General features: G+C 45.8%; 1 protein-coding gene across 3 annotated transcripts in view; it reads right to left on the reverse strand.

The window, feature by feature from the left end:
• cttnbp2 (cortactin binding protein 2) overlaps positions 1–18,350 on the reverse strand; it is a 62,144-nt gene that overhangs the window by 16,012 nt on the left and 27,782 nt on the right. For all 3 annotated transcript variants that reach the window (XR_003672206.1, XM_028430257.1, XM_028430258.1), the window contains exons 3-6: positions 13,885–14,115; positions 6,897–8,331; positions 3,178–3,483; positions 1,105–1,207 (exon numbers count right to left, since the gene is read on the reverse strand). Coding sequence is in view for 2 of the 3 variants with exons in the window: in XM_028430257.1 (XP_028286058.1) it covers positions 1,105–1,207; positions 3,178–3,483; positions 6,897–8,331; positions 13,885–14,115 (2,075 nt within the window). In the remaining variant the exon portion in view is untranslated. The remainder of the gene's footprint in view (positions 1–1,104; positions 1,208–3,177; positions 3,484–6,896; positions 8,332–13,884; positions 14,116–18,350) is intronic.

Here is an 18,350-nt window from a genome sequence, read left to right on the forward strand (position 1 = left end):
ATCGTCCGAGGAAAACTGAGCCACGACCCCCCAAAAACCAGTTAGCACAATCAGCTGAGCCCTCAGCGTGTGAGTGTGTGTGTCAACGTGCCTTTTGGATATCCCGCTCTATAAATAACACGGTGATCAGATATTACAACACTGCACATTCCCCAGCTGGTCTCGGGCATCGTGTTTTTTTGGCGAGCAGCGTGCTCTCTCTTTCTCTCTCTTTCTCTCCTCTGTGATTGACAGAGCATGGGCGAAGGCTTGAGATTCAGCTCAGCAATAACATCACGATCAATGCGAGTGATCAGAACTGACAGCGTACGCTGCACAGGAGCAGATGTTCCCGGCATCTTTAATAATTAATAACAACTGGGTGATGTTTGAGGAGGAGAAATGACATAAAGCTGCAGACTGAAGTTTATTTCAGCTGTGGGGAAATCCCTGCAGAGATAATCTCAACCTGACAGGCTGAACCAAACGCCACAAAACCACCAGATGAAACCAGTGTGGTGACACTATCTGGCAGACTCGCCGGCACTGCTTTACAGCGTGGTTACCGGCAGCGGCCTGGAGGTCAGATTTCACACATGGGAGCTTCCAGCTGTGCCTGTCCTGCAGCGAAAAATGTGTAATGAGTCATCAATTGACGGCACGCAAACTAACATGCACTTGATTTTTAGGAGACAATGCCTAGCCATAGTTGGTTTTTAAATTTAGCTCGAATGTTTAATTATCCAATTGTCCATGAATACATGTGTGGTTTAAATTTAACTAAATGTAAATAAAAATCATATCTCAATTAAAAATCCCCCAAAAATGAACCATTTGCAAAATCAGGATTCTGTAAAAAACAAAAAATTCTACACACCTCAGCACAACCAGGCAGCCATAATTGATGGACTTGAAACAAGCAACTTTGTGGCAAAAATTCAGCATGTATTTGGATAAATTCTTGTTAAAAAAAAAAAGATTTTTACAGGTTATAAAATGCAAATATAAATAGCTATAGCACTTCTAACAGTCCACAAACTGCTCGCCAAACATGTCCACTTGTGACATCCTATAAATGAAACTATTAAAAAGGTTTAAACACCCCAGACCACATGTGGGCCTCACCTGCTGTGGCCGTGGGCGGCAGCAAAGTGTAAAAGTGTGAATCCATTTTCATCCGAAACATCAGCAGGCGATCCCGAAGACAGCAGCAGCAGCTTCACACACTCTGTGGGAGGGAAAGAGAGGCGACAACGTAGCGACCGTTAGAAACACAAATAAATATCTGTAACAGTTGACATGCTGAATAAAAATCACTGTTGGTAGAACATCAGAAAAACTGACATTTGTTCATTTTAAAACAGAATGAGTTTTCCCCTGTTCCACTTCCCATGAGTCTTTGCACCAAAGGAGGTCTACTGTTGTTGTTGTGACGATGACAGCTCCATCAGTACCCACTTATCTTTGAATAAGGACATCAAACCCCATTAACACGCTGCAGACTCTGCATGAGCACAGACACTGAGAGCTGGTGGCTGCAGCAGAAGTAGGGCAGGACTTCAGCTCTGTCTCTGGTGCATGAGTGCAAAAATAGTTTCACACAAACATTGTACGACACATCAGGTACCGACGCTACTACACACTACTGCAGAGAAACAGCAGCTGACATACATGCATCAGTCTGTCATTAGGGGGGGAGGTTTGTGGTGCTTCATGACTTCTCTGTGTGGTTTCAACATATAAACATGTGTCTTTTAGAGCTGTGGAGGAGGAGGAAGAGGAGGAGGAGGGGAGGTAAGGTAAGGTTTAAAAAAAACCCTCACATCAGAAGGGAAAACTCTGTGTGTGTGTGTGTCCTACCTAAAAGCCTTTGGTACATCTGTCCTTCAGCTGCATTAGTCATGTTCATGGATCAATGCTCTTCACCCGACAGCCGAGTGTTACCAAACATCTCAGCAGGGGGAAGCTCATCCTGATAAACCTGCATGCGTGCGCGTGTGTGTTTCTGCCTGCATAAATTATCCGGCATGAGTAATTTTCTGTGCCGAGGTTACGGTGCCGACATGACAGCCTCACGTTCGCCTTTAATGGCGACCAACATAATTGAATCAGCCGCACGATCATATAATTACTGCCTGCACGGCAGCACATGTAGAGTGTTTATCAGCACCGGGCCTTTGTCCTCTTTCGCTGCATCCTGGCAGTGCGTTGTCCTTTGCTTGATCAGTATTTTAGGATTGATTGATCGCCCAGAGTGAGTATTTTTGTTCTGCTGGGAATACATTTTTAACAAAAACAAAATCATCAAAAATAAACTGTTATAAAAAACAAGATTCTATAAAAATAAAAAAATTCTACACACCTCAGCACAACCAGCAAGCCATGGCCGACACCCTGGTGACAAGCAGTCACATTGCAAAAATTCAGCAAATTGTAGTTAAATCTGAAATTATAAGCTGCAAAATCTTAGTTTAATTGATGATCTAAGAGAGGATATGAGCTGGAGCTGAACCTAACCCCGAAGCTGCTCTGAAAAAAAGCAGCTACTCAATAACTAAAGGAAGAAAATCTCCTTCCTGGTGGAGCAGCGTTCATCCATTGTGTGCCATGTCAGTGTAAACTTCCTTTCTGCTCTTCATTTAATGGAAAGTCAATCGAACAGCTGGCTCCTCGTCAGACATGCTCTGATTTATACTGTACCGCCGCTGAGAGCAGGGCCCACTTTAAGGCTTTATTTGAGTGCATCTCTGTGATGGCTGCTGACAGGATTAATATAGCCGGTGCATTTAGAGCAGTTAATTCAACCTCGGGGGTCCTTACACTGTTTACTCGTGTAATTTAATTCCATCTCAGGGCACCTGTGAAAGCCCCCGGAAGTAAACAAAAAACACACTAAACTAACTGAGGATGCAGAAGTGAGTGTTTGGAGTTGTGCTTTAGTGCATCACCTTCAATCAATCAATACCAATCAATACAAGCCTGACCCCTGCTCTTCAAAATCAATCGGTGAACTGCAGCCTGTTTTGGTACAAACAGGAAGTGGACAGGCTCTCCTAAAATGTCTCTGATCAGCTGATAAACATAAACAAAGTCATCTAAAGCTCCATTTGACATGATATGACCGCCATCTTGTGTAATATAACAGAACCATGTTAACCCTTTAAGTGGACTCAAAACAAAAACCTGGACTTTGCTCACCTGTGTGTCCGTTCTGAGCAGCAGCAAACAAGGCAGAGGTTTGGTTGTGGTTGAGGTGGTGGTCTCGGTCAAGACGATTGTTCTCCACAGCTGTGGTAGAGGTGATGTCGGCAGTAGAGGTGGTGGTGGTGGTGGTGGTGGTGGTGGTAGGGATGGTGGTGGTGGTGGTCGGGTCTGGTTGGTTAAGCAGCATTGACAATAAAGTGACATTTCCCTGGGAAGCAGCTTGGAGAAGCAGGGGGCGCCCGCCGTCCAGGGCAGCAGGCCCACCGCCGCTTAGAGAGGAGACTACGGAGGGACACCAGCCTGCAGGGAGGAGGAGGAGCAGGAGCAGCATAGGTTAAACAAGGAGGAGGAAGAGCAGGAGGGAGAGAGGAGGCAACTAGAAGTGCTGAGTGTTGGAGAGTGAGGGTGAGAAAGCGTGGAAGGAAAGAGAGAAGCTCTGAGTTTCTCACATTCAGTCACACAGACTCTTTTGTCAGAGCAGCAGCAAACATTTTCTCACTTTTGTTCTGACTTCGTGTGAAGATACCAAAAACTCTAAGATGGACCGCCAGTCAAAGTATCAATGGCAACAAGCTACTTAAACATCAGCTAGCTAAGCGAAGTGAAGAAAACTGTCCAAAAGTAAATGGACATGTACAACTGAAGTGTCCTGTTGGACGGTTTTCAGTTGCAGCGCTGCAGCTGATGATTGTTTGCATTATGGATCAATTGTCAATCAATCAATGGACTCTGACATTTTATGAAGGTCACAGAAATGATCTCCAGTTTGGTGGAAGAACATCCACTCTGTCCTGACCTCAGGGCCGCCTGACCTTGTCAGGAACCAGGAACATGGAGACTAGCTGTCCACATACTTTTGCTCATATAGCGTACTTTGATTAAACTGCAGCCTTTGATACATTATTTACCGTCAAAAGGGAAATTGGACTCATTTCTAAAGGCAGCCACTGACTGACTGTAATGCAGACTTTACAGGTCTTTGTCTTCAACGAGAAAATTTCGAGTCGATTTGTATGAATGTGATTTGGAGGTTAAAACTGATAAGCAAAAGTAAAAAAAACAACAAAAAAATAAGAAAAACTGTTTTTAGCCACTCAAAGTGGAATAAAATCCCACGTGTTTGTGCTAAACTAAAGACCCTATTTCAGGTACATAAACCAAAAACCACATTTAAAAAATGTGATTGATCCTGGGATGAGAAAACTGTTTTTCTAAAAAGTTCAGTTTTTTCAGCTTTATCTCTATGAATCTATCAAGAACCTGGAACTGGACTGAGACTCGACTTCAGTTAGAAGAGATAATGTAGTCACATGTTTAGTTTTCTCCCTGATGCATGTTTGGACTCTTAAATTTAAAATAGTGTTTGCTGTGCCTTTAACTTTAAACAAGAACCCCCCCACCCCCACCCCCACTCTGAAACATGTCTGTAATCTAATCAGCTGGTGAATCATGCTGCAGCCTGGACAAAGGAGCCTGTCATCGCATCAGATTAAAACAGCAGCCAGACGATGGAGAGCAGTCATCTTTGTGTGTACAGTCACCCACAGTGTTCACATGACAGACAAGTACAAACAAACTTATGAAGTTAAAAATGACAGATTACAGACTACAGTTGAAGGAAAGAGCAGGAAAAAGATCCTACTTACTAAACCCAACAACTGCGCTACAACTACCATCTAAAGGCTCGGGTCGCAGAAGAGACCTTCTAATTGTGTTTTATTATGACAGTGTCTGAACTGCGTGGGTTAAAAAAAATGTGCTAGAAAGAAGAAAATTCAGTGCAGGAATTCAAGAGAGTTACAAATAAAGTAGAGATATTACAGCAGCCTCTGTGGTTGTAGCTTCTGTGTGAGTGGGTGGCAGAACGGGAGAATGAGAACAAAAAAAGCTGCGACGGCAGATCTGAGTGCCGGCAGGTGAGCTGCAGGTCCGTCGCTATGAAATGCTGCAATAACACGCAACAGTGCGAGGAACGCTGCTGAGATCAGTGTTCAATAATAAATGAATCATTATTTTTATGTCATACACACACGGAGGTTTAAAATGGCTGTAAAATCTGAAGAGAACAGAGCATCTATGATTCATACACAGGATTCATACAAAGAACATACAGTGTTCAGCTATACTTCACAGGTATGAGCTATAATTCCAGTTTATTACAAATTAGGTGTATTTGTGCTTTTCTGGATCTGTGGATGTTCCTCTTGTTCTTCGCGGTCTAGAGGAGGATTTGAGCCGACCCCACTGTAGACTGTAATAAAGATGGAGGCGCCTTTGGCGATGTTTCTGCAGAGTGGTTTAGGAGCTCGGTGTGGGAGGCTCCAAGCTGTCGCCATCGAGGCAGCACCTGACTCTGCCTAACCTGGTTAACCTGAAGACATGGAGCATACGAACAGGCGGCATCTCACAACCTAAACACGGCATCCGTGTCCATAATTATACAAACGGAAGCCTTGATTATCAATTTCACATGCACGCATCTGACTGATAATGATAAGGAGACTGGCCAATTGTCCTAATTCTTCTTCTTCTGTTATTATTCTGGACTCTGTTCCAACACACGCAGAACAACCTGCCTCTGGATGCATTTAGACAGACATGCAAATCTTGTCACTCTTTGCTGCACGTGCTGCATCATCATCTAAAATTTAATCTAGCTGCTTAGTCGGTATCGGCTCATACATTGAACTGAACATTTGGGAATGAATGACTCATTTTTGGAGCCAGCCATCAAGTGGCCATGTGAGGAATTGCAGTTAGTGGTTCATGTCTCAGCCTGGGAGGTTGCTGCTTGGCTAACACAGTGTGGGTTATCATACGTGCACATTTTCTCCTCATTTTTTCTTTTTTTATAAAACAAATGTTTTATGTTTGAGTAGTGCCGCCACAGCCTCGTGCATTGGTGGATGAAGCTCACGTTCATCCTCTGATGATGATGATGATGATGATGTGTGGACACTAAAGCAGTTAATTAATACCTATTTTTTGTAACAAACTGGAATTATCTTGGACCATACTGCATGGTGCAATCAACCACAGCACATCAAATGCTAACATTTATATCAAAACTTACACACAGAGTGCAGTCAAAGACGAATGGTTAAACAGGAAGCAGTGCAGGAAGTGGATGAGCGGTCATGGCATGCTATTGGAGGATGGAAAAAAGGGGGGGTGGGGAGGAGGGGAAGGAAAGAACAGCCTCTGGCATCAGCTTCAGAAAGAGTAGGGGTTACTGGTAGGAAGGAATACACCAGCAGGTGGGGGGGGGGGAGGCAGGGGGGAGGCGCTCTGATCCGCCTCAGTTCATCTTGAAACTCTCCTTCTGCTAACCTCTGAGCAGGCACATGTTAGCGACATGTTGTCAGCGTCCACTGCTGACATTGATACTGACATGACTAACGTGACAACATGGGAGTCGAAAGGTGCCCAGAGGGAGGACACACAGCGTTAAGGTCAGAGAAGAAGAGACGAGTGGAGAGAGACAGAGAGCGTGGTGAGCGACACCGGATCTGGTGAGGTAATTTAGGGCTGAGGGACAGCGTCAGTGATATAAACTGAATTGACCCATGTGCTATTCTGCTATGCATTCTTGTGGTTAGACCAGTTTCCCTGTTACCTGATCGCTATGCTATGCTATGCTAGCACCTTGGAAAGACAGTGGAAGGAAAGAGGCAGCAGGGAGAACTGGTGGGAGCATGGAAGAGCCCCTTTACCTGATGCTGTTGCCAGGGGGCTGCCTGCTGAGGTACGGGGGCTACGGGAGGATGGAGCACTAATGGAGGAAGAGGTGGAGGGGGGGTTTATGGAGGAGGGGCTACTGACAGTGGTGGCGGGGCTGATGACTGGGGGGCACTCTGCACATGCTGTTGCTGGCTGCCGCTGAGGGCCCCTGCCAGGCCCCGGGGAGCGGGAGGAGGGGCAGGCACCCACCTGAGAGGCCGCCAGGGCTGGGACCAGGTCCAGGGCGGGTTTGGGCGGCAGCTGGGGTGTGGCCGGTTTTAGCCCAGCCCCGGGGGAGCGGCTGCTGTCCCCCACCACCTTGATTGGTGGGTGAGGAGGAGAGGGGGTCTGGGAAAGCCCTGGCTTTTTGGGAGGTATAGGGGGAGGATTTCCCCGGTCGATCCTGGCCACTGTGGGAGACTTGAGGCCAATGGGATGGCTCAGGCGGCCGGGAAAAGGGCCTCCCTCTGAGGCAGAGTGGGGCAGGCCTGGACGCAGGGGTCCAGAGCCTCCTGCAGGGGGGCTGGTGAAGCGTGACAGGACCTGTGTGACGGTGTGACGTGCTTGCTGCTTGGCGGCAAAGTTGTCACGGTTGGTGGGGGAGAGGTCACGGGCTGGAGGACTCTGGGATGCCGTGCCATTTTGGTCGTGTTCCTGGAACTTGTAGCGGGCCGCCTGGACACGGGGACTGACCCCAGTGGGTAAGCCGTGGGGGGCCTGGCCCTCTGAGCCATTCTCTGTCTGTGTGAGTCCTCCTGAGCTGCTGTGGACGATGCCCCGGCCACTCGTCTTTGGCAGGCTCAGGCCAACATAGTTAGCAGGGGTTGGTTTGACAGGTATAGTGAGGGGGGTCTTCTTTGGACCCTCCACCTCAGCAGGGGGCAGGTCCGTTTGACAAGACGCCGTTCGACAGCTGATGGGCTCTGTGGCTACAGAAACAGACGTCAGAGCTTTAGGTTGGGGCGGCGTGCTGACGGCGGCAGCAGGTTCTCCTCCAGCAGCAGCAGCAGGCTGAGCAGCAGCAGCGCCATCCTTCTCATCACCCCGTTCAGTCCTGAGCTGCTCCACCTGCTGCCGCAGACCCTGGCTCTCGGCCTCCTCGCGACCCAGCCTGGCACGCAGCTGTTCGCGCTCCGTGTCAAACTCTGACAGCTGCTTCTCCATCTTGGCCTCCATCTGTTGGCTACGCTGGCGTTCGATGCTCAGCTCCTCCTGCAGCCGGCCCGAGGTGCGACTCTCCTCATCCAGGCGGGCCTGGAGCTCGTCGAAGCGCTGCGACTCCTCCACCACTCGTGTGGCGAGCTGCTTACACTCGCGCACCAGCATCATGACGATGTGTTTGTTCTTCTCGCGCTCGTCCTTCAGCTGCGCCGTCAGCTTGCGATGCTCCTGCTCCAGACTCTGAAGCTGCAGCTTCTCCATCTCCAGCTGAAAAACAAACACACAAAGTCAGTCAACATTTCACGCACAACAGTAAGACCAACAAATCTACATCAGAGTATTTTTCCATCCAATGCACCACCCATACAGACTGTACATACTGTGTGACTGTCACATGTGCTTATGTCAAACATCCAATCTCTCTCAGTCGTCATATATCATGCCACCTGTCTCAGCGGCACCACATCAGTGATGTACTGCTAATCTTAGAAGGCATCACATGCATCCTGAATCATCCATCACCTGAATACCACGGCGAACATACAGACACAGTTCTGGTGTAACGTGCGGGATCCAAATCTGAATGCTGAGTCACACGACACATTTTTCCCTCAGAGGGCAGAGACGAAGCCAGATATATAGTATAGCTCATTAATGAGCAGAAAAGATAGATGGATATGATATTGACACAAATAAGACTCTATTAATCCACAGCGTGAGTCTCATCTACTGTACGTCTGCAGAGAGACAGCACAGCTCCAGTGAATGGTTGAATTTCGATGACTCTTCAGAGCCGTGGCCTCTATATCTGGAGCATCGCTGCTATTGTTAGCTCAGCGCTGGCTTCACAGAGGGTAACAGAGCTTAACCGAGGCTCTCCACCCAATTGCAAAAGACTCAAATCGACTCAAACAATAGTCGACACCCCCGCATCCCCTTCTCCCGAACGATACTCCCCCTCTCCTGTCCCTGCACCCCCCTCATCCCCTCATCTCTGTTCTGAATCATCAGGGAGTACATATCGCCACCAGCTGATGCAGAGGAGGAGCAAGAGGTTGGGGCGTCAAGGGAACGCCAGTTGTTACTCAAAAGGAGGTGCTACGACTAGCTGCTAATTGGGTGAGGATTATGCCTGATGTAAGTCAGCCTAATGCCTCGGAAAAACAAATTTAGGGATGCTGTGAAGGTGGTGACACACAGGGCAGCACAGATTCAAACAGGGAAGGATTAGGGATAGTTTGTTCTTATATATATATATAGATATATATATATATATCTTGGCAGGTTGGCAGGCACTTTGCCCTCTGATGTTACAGAGGACTTATTTTATGTCTTTGTTCCAACTTCCAAGTGGCCTATAGCCTGTGTTAGTCATGAATAAATTATGTTAAAACATGTATAAATGACTCATTCTTGACACAAGGCAGAAGAGCTGTGTGTGTGCACATTTAAATAATGTAGGCTGTAAACGGGTTCAGGCTTTTAAAAAGCTGTCAATCAAAATGCACTTGTCAGCTCCACTTCATGCCCATCCTCCAACATGCGTCTGATGACAACACGGCAAATTTTTCGGCTTTATATTTCTTTAAAAATCAAGTAGGGCTGAGCGATATATATACAACATATATCTCAATGTTTTGTTTGATAAACAACAAAATATTGTAGCTATATCAATAATAAAGCTACAATATTTTAAAACTAAGACCTAGAGGAGAGCAGCTGCAGCCACAGACTACGAGGTGTCCATTAGGACGCAAGCACACCCTCATGCACATCAGCTGCACATTTCTCCAGACAGATACAGAAGTGAAGGACAGGTAAGTCCATGAGCACCTCCACAGAGTTTACTGTGTTAAGCTGTCAGCTCATGACGTTCTGAGGACCGCAGACACACGATTTATCTGCAGCTGATAAACTGTGTCTGTAGGACCTCTACAACAAACAACGGCAGTTCCTCAACTGTCCACTTGAGGGTGGCTATAAAACCTCCCTAAAAGTCTTGCCTTTCAGACTACTTTATTTAAAATGTCCAGAAATAAACATGTTTATAGTCTGGTTTTACACACTCCATGTCTTTGCCCATATTTGGAGTTAGGCAGATTCTCACACACCACAATCTACACCTCTACATTGTAAATGTATTACGCCACCATGTGCTTGAAGGTACCAGGGGTTAGAATCCTCTTTTAATTCAATTCAATATATTTATATATACAGCACTTTTTACAATCAGAATTGTCTCAAGAAACCCAGAGCCTGAACCCCCGGACGAGCAGCAGGAAAAACTCCCTTTTAATAGAAAGAACCTTGAGCGGGACCCGGCTCATAGGGGAGAACCTTCCTGCTGACAGTCGGCCGGGTTTAATAAGATTTGGCCTGAAGTATTTTTTTTTTTTGTCCGACCTAAAAATGTTTAAGCTTCTTCTCAGATGGTGCACTGATAGCGTCTTTGCTCAATGAAATCATAATGACATCAAACTCATTCCTGTGAGTTCCCTCGTAGGCCCCTCAGGTCTCTTTACTGCTAAATGAAATATTCAATAAAGTCCAAAAAGGTCTACCCCTTGTCTGAAAAGCTCCAAGGTATCCACTGGCAATAAAGCAGCCTTCTCCTGTGGAAGCTGGTGGCCAGGCGTTACTAAAAAGATATTTATTGTGTCGCCATATTGCCGAGTCACAGATTGCATCGCCATCCGGGTGCTGAGGTTTCCAGATTCAGGCTGCTGCCCGCTTTGTCTGGAGGAATAAATGTAGCCCTGGATGTGACCTTTCTTCCACTGTTTACCTACAAAAAGTAACAGAGAGTCTTCATCACTGCAGACAGAGCTGTTACTGTAAGTGAGGGGTTGTGGGGGTGGGGGAAATTTCCCTGAGTTCATGACTGATTCATGCAGGAGATGAAGGGGGAGGATGAAGGGGGGGGTCTTTATTATGCTCATGAACCCATTCCGCATGTTACGTACAACCGCCTGCCTGCCTGCCTAAGACCTCATGGATAATTCAGCAGCTTACTCACAGGAGCACGACAAGAGTGGAAATGGATGGAGGGGATAAAGATAGCACGGACGACCTGGGTGAAATTCACTCTACCCAGCAACCAGAAGATCCCCGTGAGCGCGGCAAGCTCGTGTCTCCTTCACTGTGCCGGTGTTGTTTTAGGAGTTCTGATGAAACTTTTCATCCCCGCCTGACAGATGTTGATGGTTTGGGGACAACTGTGCAATCAGTGGTGACAGGGTGATTTGTCAAACGAAGTCACAAAGCAACAAGGAAAGAGGTTTCTCAGGAGTGGTGCTAAGAAATTTTTTTTTAAATTTTAATAGTTAAACAACAGTCCTGTCTGCTTCACTAGCAGGACTGTAAGTGCACCGGGCCTCTGTCTATATGTTAAAATATCAACATCTGAATATTTTACAGCCTCTTTAATGGTTGTTATCTGTACCAAAAGTCCAATATCTATATCTGCTTCAAAGTTGAGACAGAAAAGTGAGATAAATTACAAATAATAAATGTTTTTTAAAAGATTAGATTAAAATAAATACATAAATAAAAACAAATCACAATAAAATTCAATAAAACAATTTAAAAGTAAATGTAGTAAGCGAATAAATAAAAATAAAAGTGCATAAAAAAAAGTGCAAAATAAAAAAACGACTGGTTAAGTTTGGGCGTTAGTAAAGACGTGGTCAGTGGTTAGCTAAATACACGTTTAGGTGCACGAGGAATCTGACATTTTTTCCTGAAAGCATAAACTTAAATAACGTGTCGTCACCAGGCTGGAAAAAAAACTGGTCAGTCTTTAAACTACCCCACATATTCACCAAGAGGTTGGTAAGCTTTAACTCTTGTTACCAGAAATGTCATGAAAAAAATGATTATCCATTAATCAGTGCCAAAAACTGCAGTTCCTCCAGTGTCCACCCGAGGGTGTCACACTGAGCGTTAAAACAAAAAAGAGCCAACACCTTCAAATTAATAGCTTCGAGAAGTGTAAGCGTACATTCGACCTTGATGTTGCCTGTGCTGTCACAGCGTGCCGTTCACAGTCCACTCATGAAGGTGGGGAATTTCCACGTTTAAACATCAACAGTTGAATATTTGATTACTTGTTTAATCGAGTATTTTAGCTCCTGCCTGCATTTAAATGTTACAAAAACAATCTCAGCACATGGCTGCTCACTCACATTATAAGGATGGAAGAAAACACACACACACCCACACAAACCACAACCCAAAAATCTATTCAACCAACTTTCCTGTCAAAACAGCCAACTCCTACCTCTCCCTTCCTTCCACTGCTTCCTTCATCCATACCTCCTCCTCCTCCTCCTCTATGCCTGTGTGTGTGGTTACAATGGTTCCATTTGGCTCTAAACTATGTCGTCTCTGTTGTTATTATTGCAGAGTTCAGGGGCAGGACACACACACACACACACACATCTAAACAGTGTTTTCTTTATTACTCATACGCTCATTTTTGCCAGCCTCACATCCAAACACTTTCACACATCCATACTGCTCCACACAGAGGAGCAAGAGAAACTGGGACAGAGCCACACCAGACATCTGGCTGCCCAGTTAATCCTAAAGAGACCTGGGACAACACACAATCACAACTGACACACCAAAAAATAGGTATTAACTCCACACACACACACACACACTGATACTCTTCTCTTCCACATTCATATAATACCCAAAACACTAATACACACAGACAAGCATGTGATTCCTCCGGAGGTCTGCAGCCACAGATGTAAACAAACACAAGAAGACTCATTTCCACATTTGATGATGTAAACGCTTTCATTTACCCTCATTTAGTGTGAATCACCACAACTAAACTGTTTTTATTTCCTTTATGAAGCATGCAGACCCCCTGAGATCATCAGGGACAGACCCAGGGTCAGGACCAAACAGAGTGAAGCAGCACTCAGGTCATCTGCTCCAACAGTCAGTTTATTTAAGTCAGGCCTGAAAACAGTTTTCTGCAGAATCCTCTCAAATTTCTATTTATTGATCTTATTTAATCATTAACTGCACTTTCATTGGTATAAAATCTTATTTAAGCTTTCATGATTCTCTATGGTCTAGATGGTTGGCATCTATATCTATTTTACTGTCTAATATGTTGCTTTTATTCTGTAAAGCATTTTGATTTGCCTTGTGTACGATGGTGCTACTGTATATAAATAACCCTTGCCTTGCCTCCTATTAGAACTGTTAGTATAGAGTGCACACATGTGAGGTGTTACAATCAGTGAGTGGTGAAAAGCTTGTCGAGTGTCAGCGATGTGTCAAAAACAGTGGCCCAGGAAAAAAAAAATCAAGAACACACCTCACAAGGTGAAGAGTTGTTGTGTGACAGCTCTACAAACAACTGGAATCCAGCAGCTGAAACAGCAGCCTGACACACCTGACACCACTTTGGTTAAATGCCGTATTGACGACTCGTCTATTAAACTTTTATCATCTTTCATTCATAAACGGGTAAGATACTGGAGCCACATGAGCTGTGGAGTCGATCCACAGTTCCACCAGATAAGAGAAAGGCCTACAAACTAGCACTCAGTGAGTACAGAAGTGCATCAGGCTCTGTAGAGCAGTAGCAGTCTGGTCCTCACAGCAAGCAGAGAGCATAGCTTCTACATAGGATCATCATACAGGCTGTTGCTGGATGATTTCTATACTAGAAAATGAACAGTGAGGGCAGACTAGGTGCCTGCCAGACCATCCAGTTGCTGAAAGTGGTATTATGTGAGGGTAGCTAGCTGGTTAGCATGTTAATTTCAGTAGCTGTCCCACTTCTGGGTGTCTTACCCTCTTCTGGCGACTCTCGGCAGCAGCCAGCTGGGCCGACATGCGCTCCTGCATCTTCCTGCAATGCGCCATGACTGCCTCCAGAACGGAAATGGGGCTGGAGCCCAGGGGTCGCCGCTCCTTGTCCCCTCCGGGTACCCCACACTCAAAGTCCCTCTGGAGCGCCAGGAAGGGGTCAGTCAGGCTGTAGTGGCCATATCGCTCTTGGAGGAACACCTCCTTCCTCTGAGCCTGGAGGGAAAATAAATGAGAAGAAGTACTTAAAAAACCATTCAAATTACATGGATGAATGGATGATTTTAACCTCAGTTTGACCTTATACAGGTTGACATGTTAAAATAATAACTAGCACTCCACACATCATACATTATTTCATCGACATCCAAATCTCAGGTGCCGTGAGAGTCAAAGGAATAATGCATTCAAGAAACTCAAAAGAACTTATTCGTTAAAAATTCAGGGTAATTTCATCTCATCAGTCACAATCTGAGATCGGCTCACTAATAATAAGCAACATACAACGTGTGATGAGGAAGGATAAGCAGACTTTCTGTGTTTGATCTGATCCACTGGACAAGATCAAAGTCTGAGAGACAGCAGCACAAATTCAGTCCAAATCTGTTTTATTTTCTGAAAACACCTCCTGCTCTCATTCAAAAGGAGGTTAAACATGCTGACATTACAGGGAAGGTGTGAGCAGCTTTGTATCATAAGAATCAGTGTCTCCTCCCACAAATTCTCATTCATTTATACCAGCAAAGCGCCTCATCCGATGGATCTGGAAACTACAAAACCTACTTTTTTCTGTGTTCTTTGTGGACTTCAGAGCTTAATACCAGACTTTCAGGGGTACTGATATAATAAGGAAGAAGTCGACACAGCCGGACCTGCCTGGTGTCGGGCAGGGACGGCTAGTGGAGTCACCATCTGCAGCAGCCACAAACATTTATACAGGAAGGCTTCGTGATCTCCGAAAGAAACAGGAAGCACAAGAAACTACCTAAAAACAGCCAATCATAATAAAGCACTGATGGCATCAACCACATCACCTTAAGTCCCACTTCCAGTGTCAGCAAAGGAAGACCAGCCCATCAGGCTCCTGTTGAGGCCCCTAAGCCTCCCTCCATCGCCCCTGACCACTGTGAGCCCCGGCCCGCCCGCCCGCCTGCCTGACTCCACCAGCACTCAACACTGCAGCAGGCTCGGCCGCTCTCAGGTTACACAGACAGATGGAGATGGGAGATGGAGTCCTAGGAGCCGGTCAGAACTGTGGTATAATAACAGCACAAAGACAGACGAGGAGCGCCGGACAAAAACCTGCCCCACGTGGAGGAACTGAGGAAAAATCCTTCAACTGCACAGCTGCAGCCGGAAACGTTCATCATCCATCCTCCAGCTTTGACTTCTGAGAGAATGTAAACAGAATCCTTAATGCTTTAGCAGATGAACCAGAGGCCCCAAACAGCAAGTGAACGCGGCACAAACAAACACAGGATCAATTTCATTCATATGTATCAGCAACACATTTACACAGCTGAATATATCAACAAACAAAACAACAACAAAAAGCAGCTCCTTATTAAACAGGTGGCTGAGTGGCTGTGATGCCAGCTGGACACACACAAAGCTGCAGCTCAAACCCCGGGAACAATATTTACACATCATGCTGAGTAAATACTTCTGATCATTTTCTAAAAATGATGCCCTATAATTTACTGTACATGAATTAAAGCTGCTGACTTATCTTTTTCACATTCCAGGCCATTAACAGCACACCACAGCCACTGATACAGTTAAAGCAGGAACTCACTTTCTGGACGTTTGTCACATTTTTAGTGGCTGTGGGCTCATTCTTCACTGCAACATCTATGGAAACACAGCATAGCTACGGGCAGAAAGAACTCCCAACATATCACACTCCACTCTGCACTTTGCAACAGCACAATCAGCTGTAAAGTGTGCAAATCAATGGAAAAATAACTGCTGATCACACACGAGTCAGTCATAGCTTCCATGTTGCACCGAGGACGACTGAATATTTTTACAGATCTTTGTTCGTGTGAAAAACATTTTGTATTTGAGATAAGTGGTGGTGACCCGTGAGCAGCTCGTTACATCAAATCCTGTGTATTAGCACCGAGGGGGGAAAATGCTACTATCAAGCCTGAAAGTGCTGCTTCCAGCAGAAGCTGGCATCGAGCGGCGTACAGTAACATTATCCTCGCTGAACCTGCCTTTAATCATTCTGACCACAACCAAATGACCAGTCGCAGTAATCGCATGGTCAAATAATACCTGACCGAAACCCGCCTGGCTGCAGGAAAAGCAGCTGCACACAGACCAAACCCCCCCCCGGACCATAAGTGGTGCTGAGAGACTAATGACTCATAAAATATGTTGCAGCCACACACTGTAATAAATCATGAAATCATGGCTGAAGGAGGTTTTCTGATCTATAATATCTGTGTGATCACTCATTAATCACTGACAAACTCTTTGACTTGATCTTTAAGCAGCCAGGTCGATCTCTCCTTCACCACATCAACCGCAGGTGTGGAAACAACAGTTTTTAGGAGGACCACAGCAGAATGAATCATATCTATCTGCAGCAGCAGAAGGTTGGTGAGGGAGGAATATTTAACAACCAGGCGAGAGACTTTGATATTAAATGTGGAGGCGAGAGAAAGACAAAGAGCCAGAGCGTGAGACACAGCAAAAGACAACAGGGACACAGCGAACCAACGGCAGGAAGGTGTTTGAGAGCCGTGCCTTGCCAAAGAAGGAGATGCAGTTTGGAGAGTTTAACAGTAACACACACACACACACACACACACACACACACACACACACACAGAGGCAAAGAGCGCAGAGAGATTGATGGTGAATCCTGAGAAGGCCGAGGCAGCTCTCGATACTGATGGCCGACTGCGGGCCAATATAAACACAGCACAGGGGGGAAGGTGTGTGTGTGTGAGATGGAGAAGAACAAAGAGTGGGAGGTAAGAGGCTGGACAGTCATTTAAAGACTTAAATTTGTCTCTCTGTTGTAAATTTTTAGGATTAAATGTAAGAATAAATTAAATCGTCCCCAACCTCTCTGGATCTTCCTGTAAATATTTACACCGAACCAGGGGCCATCACAGCCCTCAGGCCACGCCTGCTGCTCTTCTGGCTCTCTTCCTGTTTGAAGCTGTGGAAAGGTTCATCGATATTTCCTGGTTGGGGTCCTAAGGTCAACCCATTACAGCGTCAGTGCTCAGACCAGTGGTGCTAAATCCTTTGAGATCTCATCAGCTGTCAGATGCTAAACTACCCCGAGGCTTTGCTGCTTCCATAGATCCACTGATTATCATTAGAGGGCAGCTACAATATACAATGAGCAACATCAGACTGGTAGGAAGCTAAAGATGTCAATATCTGTCCACAAATGAAGGCTCAAAGTAAATTTTCATTCCTCTTTGAGTTCTCAGGCCATTTTGGACATGAAACTAAGATTCTGTTCACACTGGGGAAATCAATCCGGCTGGAGCGGGATTCGGGCCATATCTAGACATGAGCGCTGTGATGGCCTCATATCTAGATCTAAATCCACAAGCAAATCCATCTAGCAAATCCTGCTAGGGACGTGATACTTCCTGTTCACAGGGACAGTGTCCGGGTCGAGCACAAAAGCCGCAAGTAAACAACGATTGAACTACAACAGCTTTGCCCCGAGTTTATTTTCGACAGGGTTACAATGGAATAAACTGCTTTTGAACCGAAAAAAAAGAAAGAACGAGCGACACGGGACAAAAAAAACGCATGACCCACACAAGGTCCTACTGTGGCCTGAACGGACTCTGTATATTACGAGGCGCCACCTAGTGGTTTGGAGGACAACAAACAAGCCAGATAAAGCTTGATTGAGCGCGGACACGTGTGTGTGATAGCCAGATTTGAAAATGGGTCTGAACGTATCCAGCTTAAAGGCTATCTGGATTAAATCCTACTCTACCTGGACTGACTCTCCAGTGTGAACGGGGTCTAAAAGATACAGTGACCTTTGCTGGGGCCTTTAAAATTGCCAGCTAGGGGGCCACTTCCATCCTACTGCTCCCCTCCACAATGAGGCCCCAAACTTTTGTGGGAGATCACAACTTTCCTGTATGTAAACACTCAAGTGCCCCACAGATAATCTGTGCTCTCAAAGGTCCGGGTCTCATCTAGCCGAGGCCTCCAGCAGTCAGAGTTAAATAAGATGTTTACCTGCTAGTTTTGGGGAAGAGGGGAGTGATTATGAGTGTGAAACTCTAGAGTATTTACAAGCGTGTTAGAGGCAGTGGACACGGAGTGAGACGTCAGTATTATTAGCATCAACCTTTACAGGCATGCTGCATTCAGTGGGTGAGAGGGTTCAGGGAATGCAGCCAGAAAAAAAAAAGGGGGGGGGGGGGTTTGCGTTGGCAGCAGAGGTGGAGCTGAAGAAG

The sequence above is a fragment of the Parambassis ranga genome, chromosome 19, assembly GCF_900634625.1.
Source record: "Parambassis ranga chromosome 19, fParRan2.1, whole genome shotgun sequence".
Classification (NCBI taxonomy): domain Eukaryota; kingdom Metazoa; phylum Chordata; class Actinopteri; family Ambassidae; genus Parambassis; species Parambassis ranga.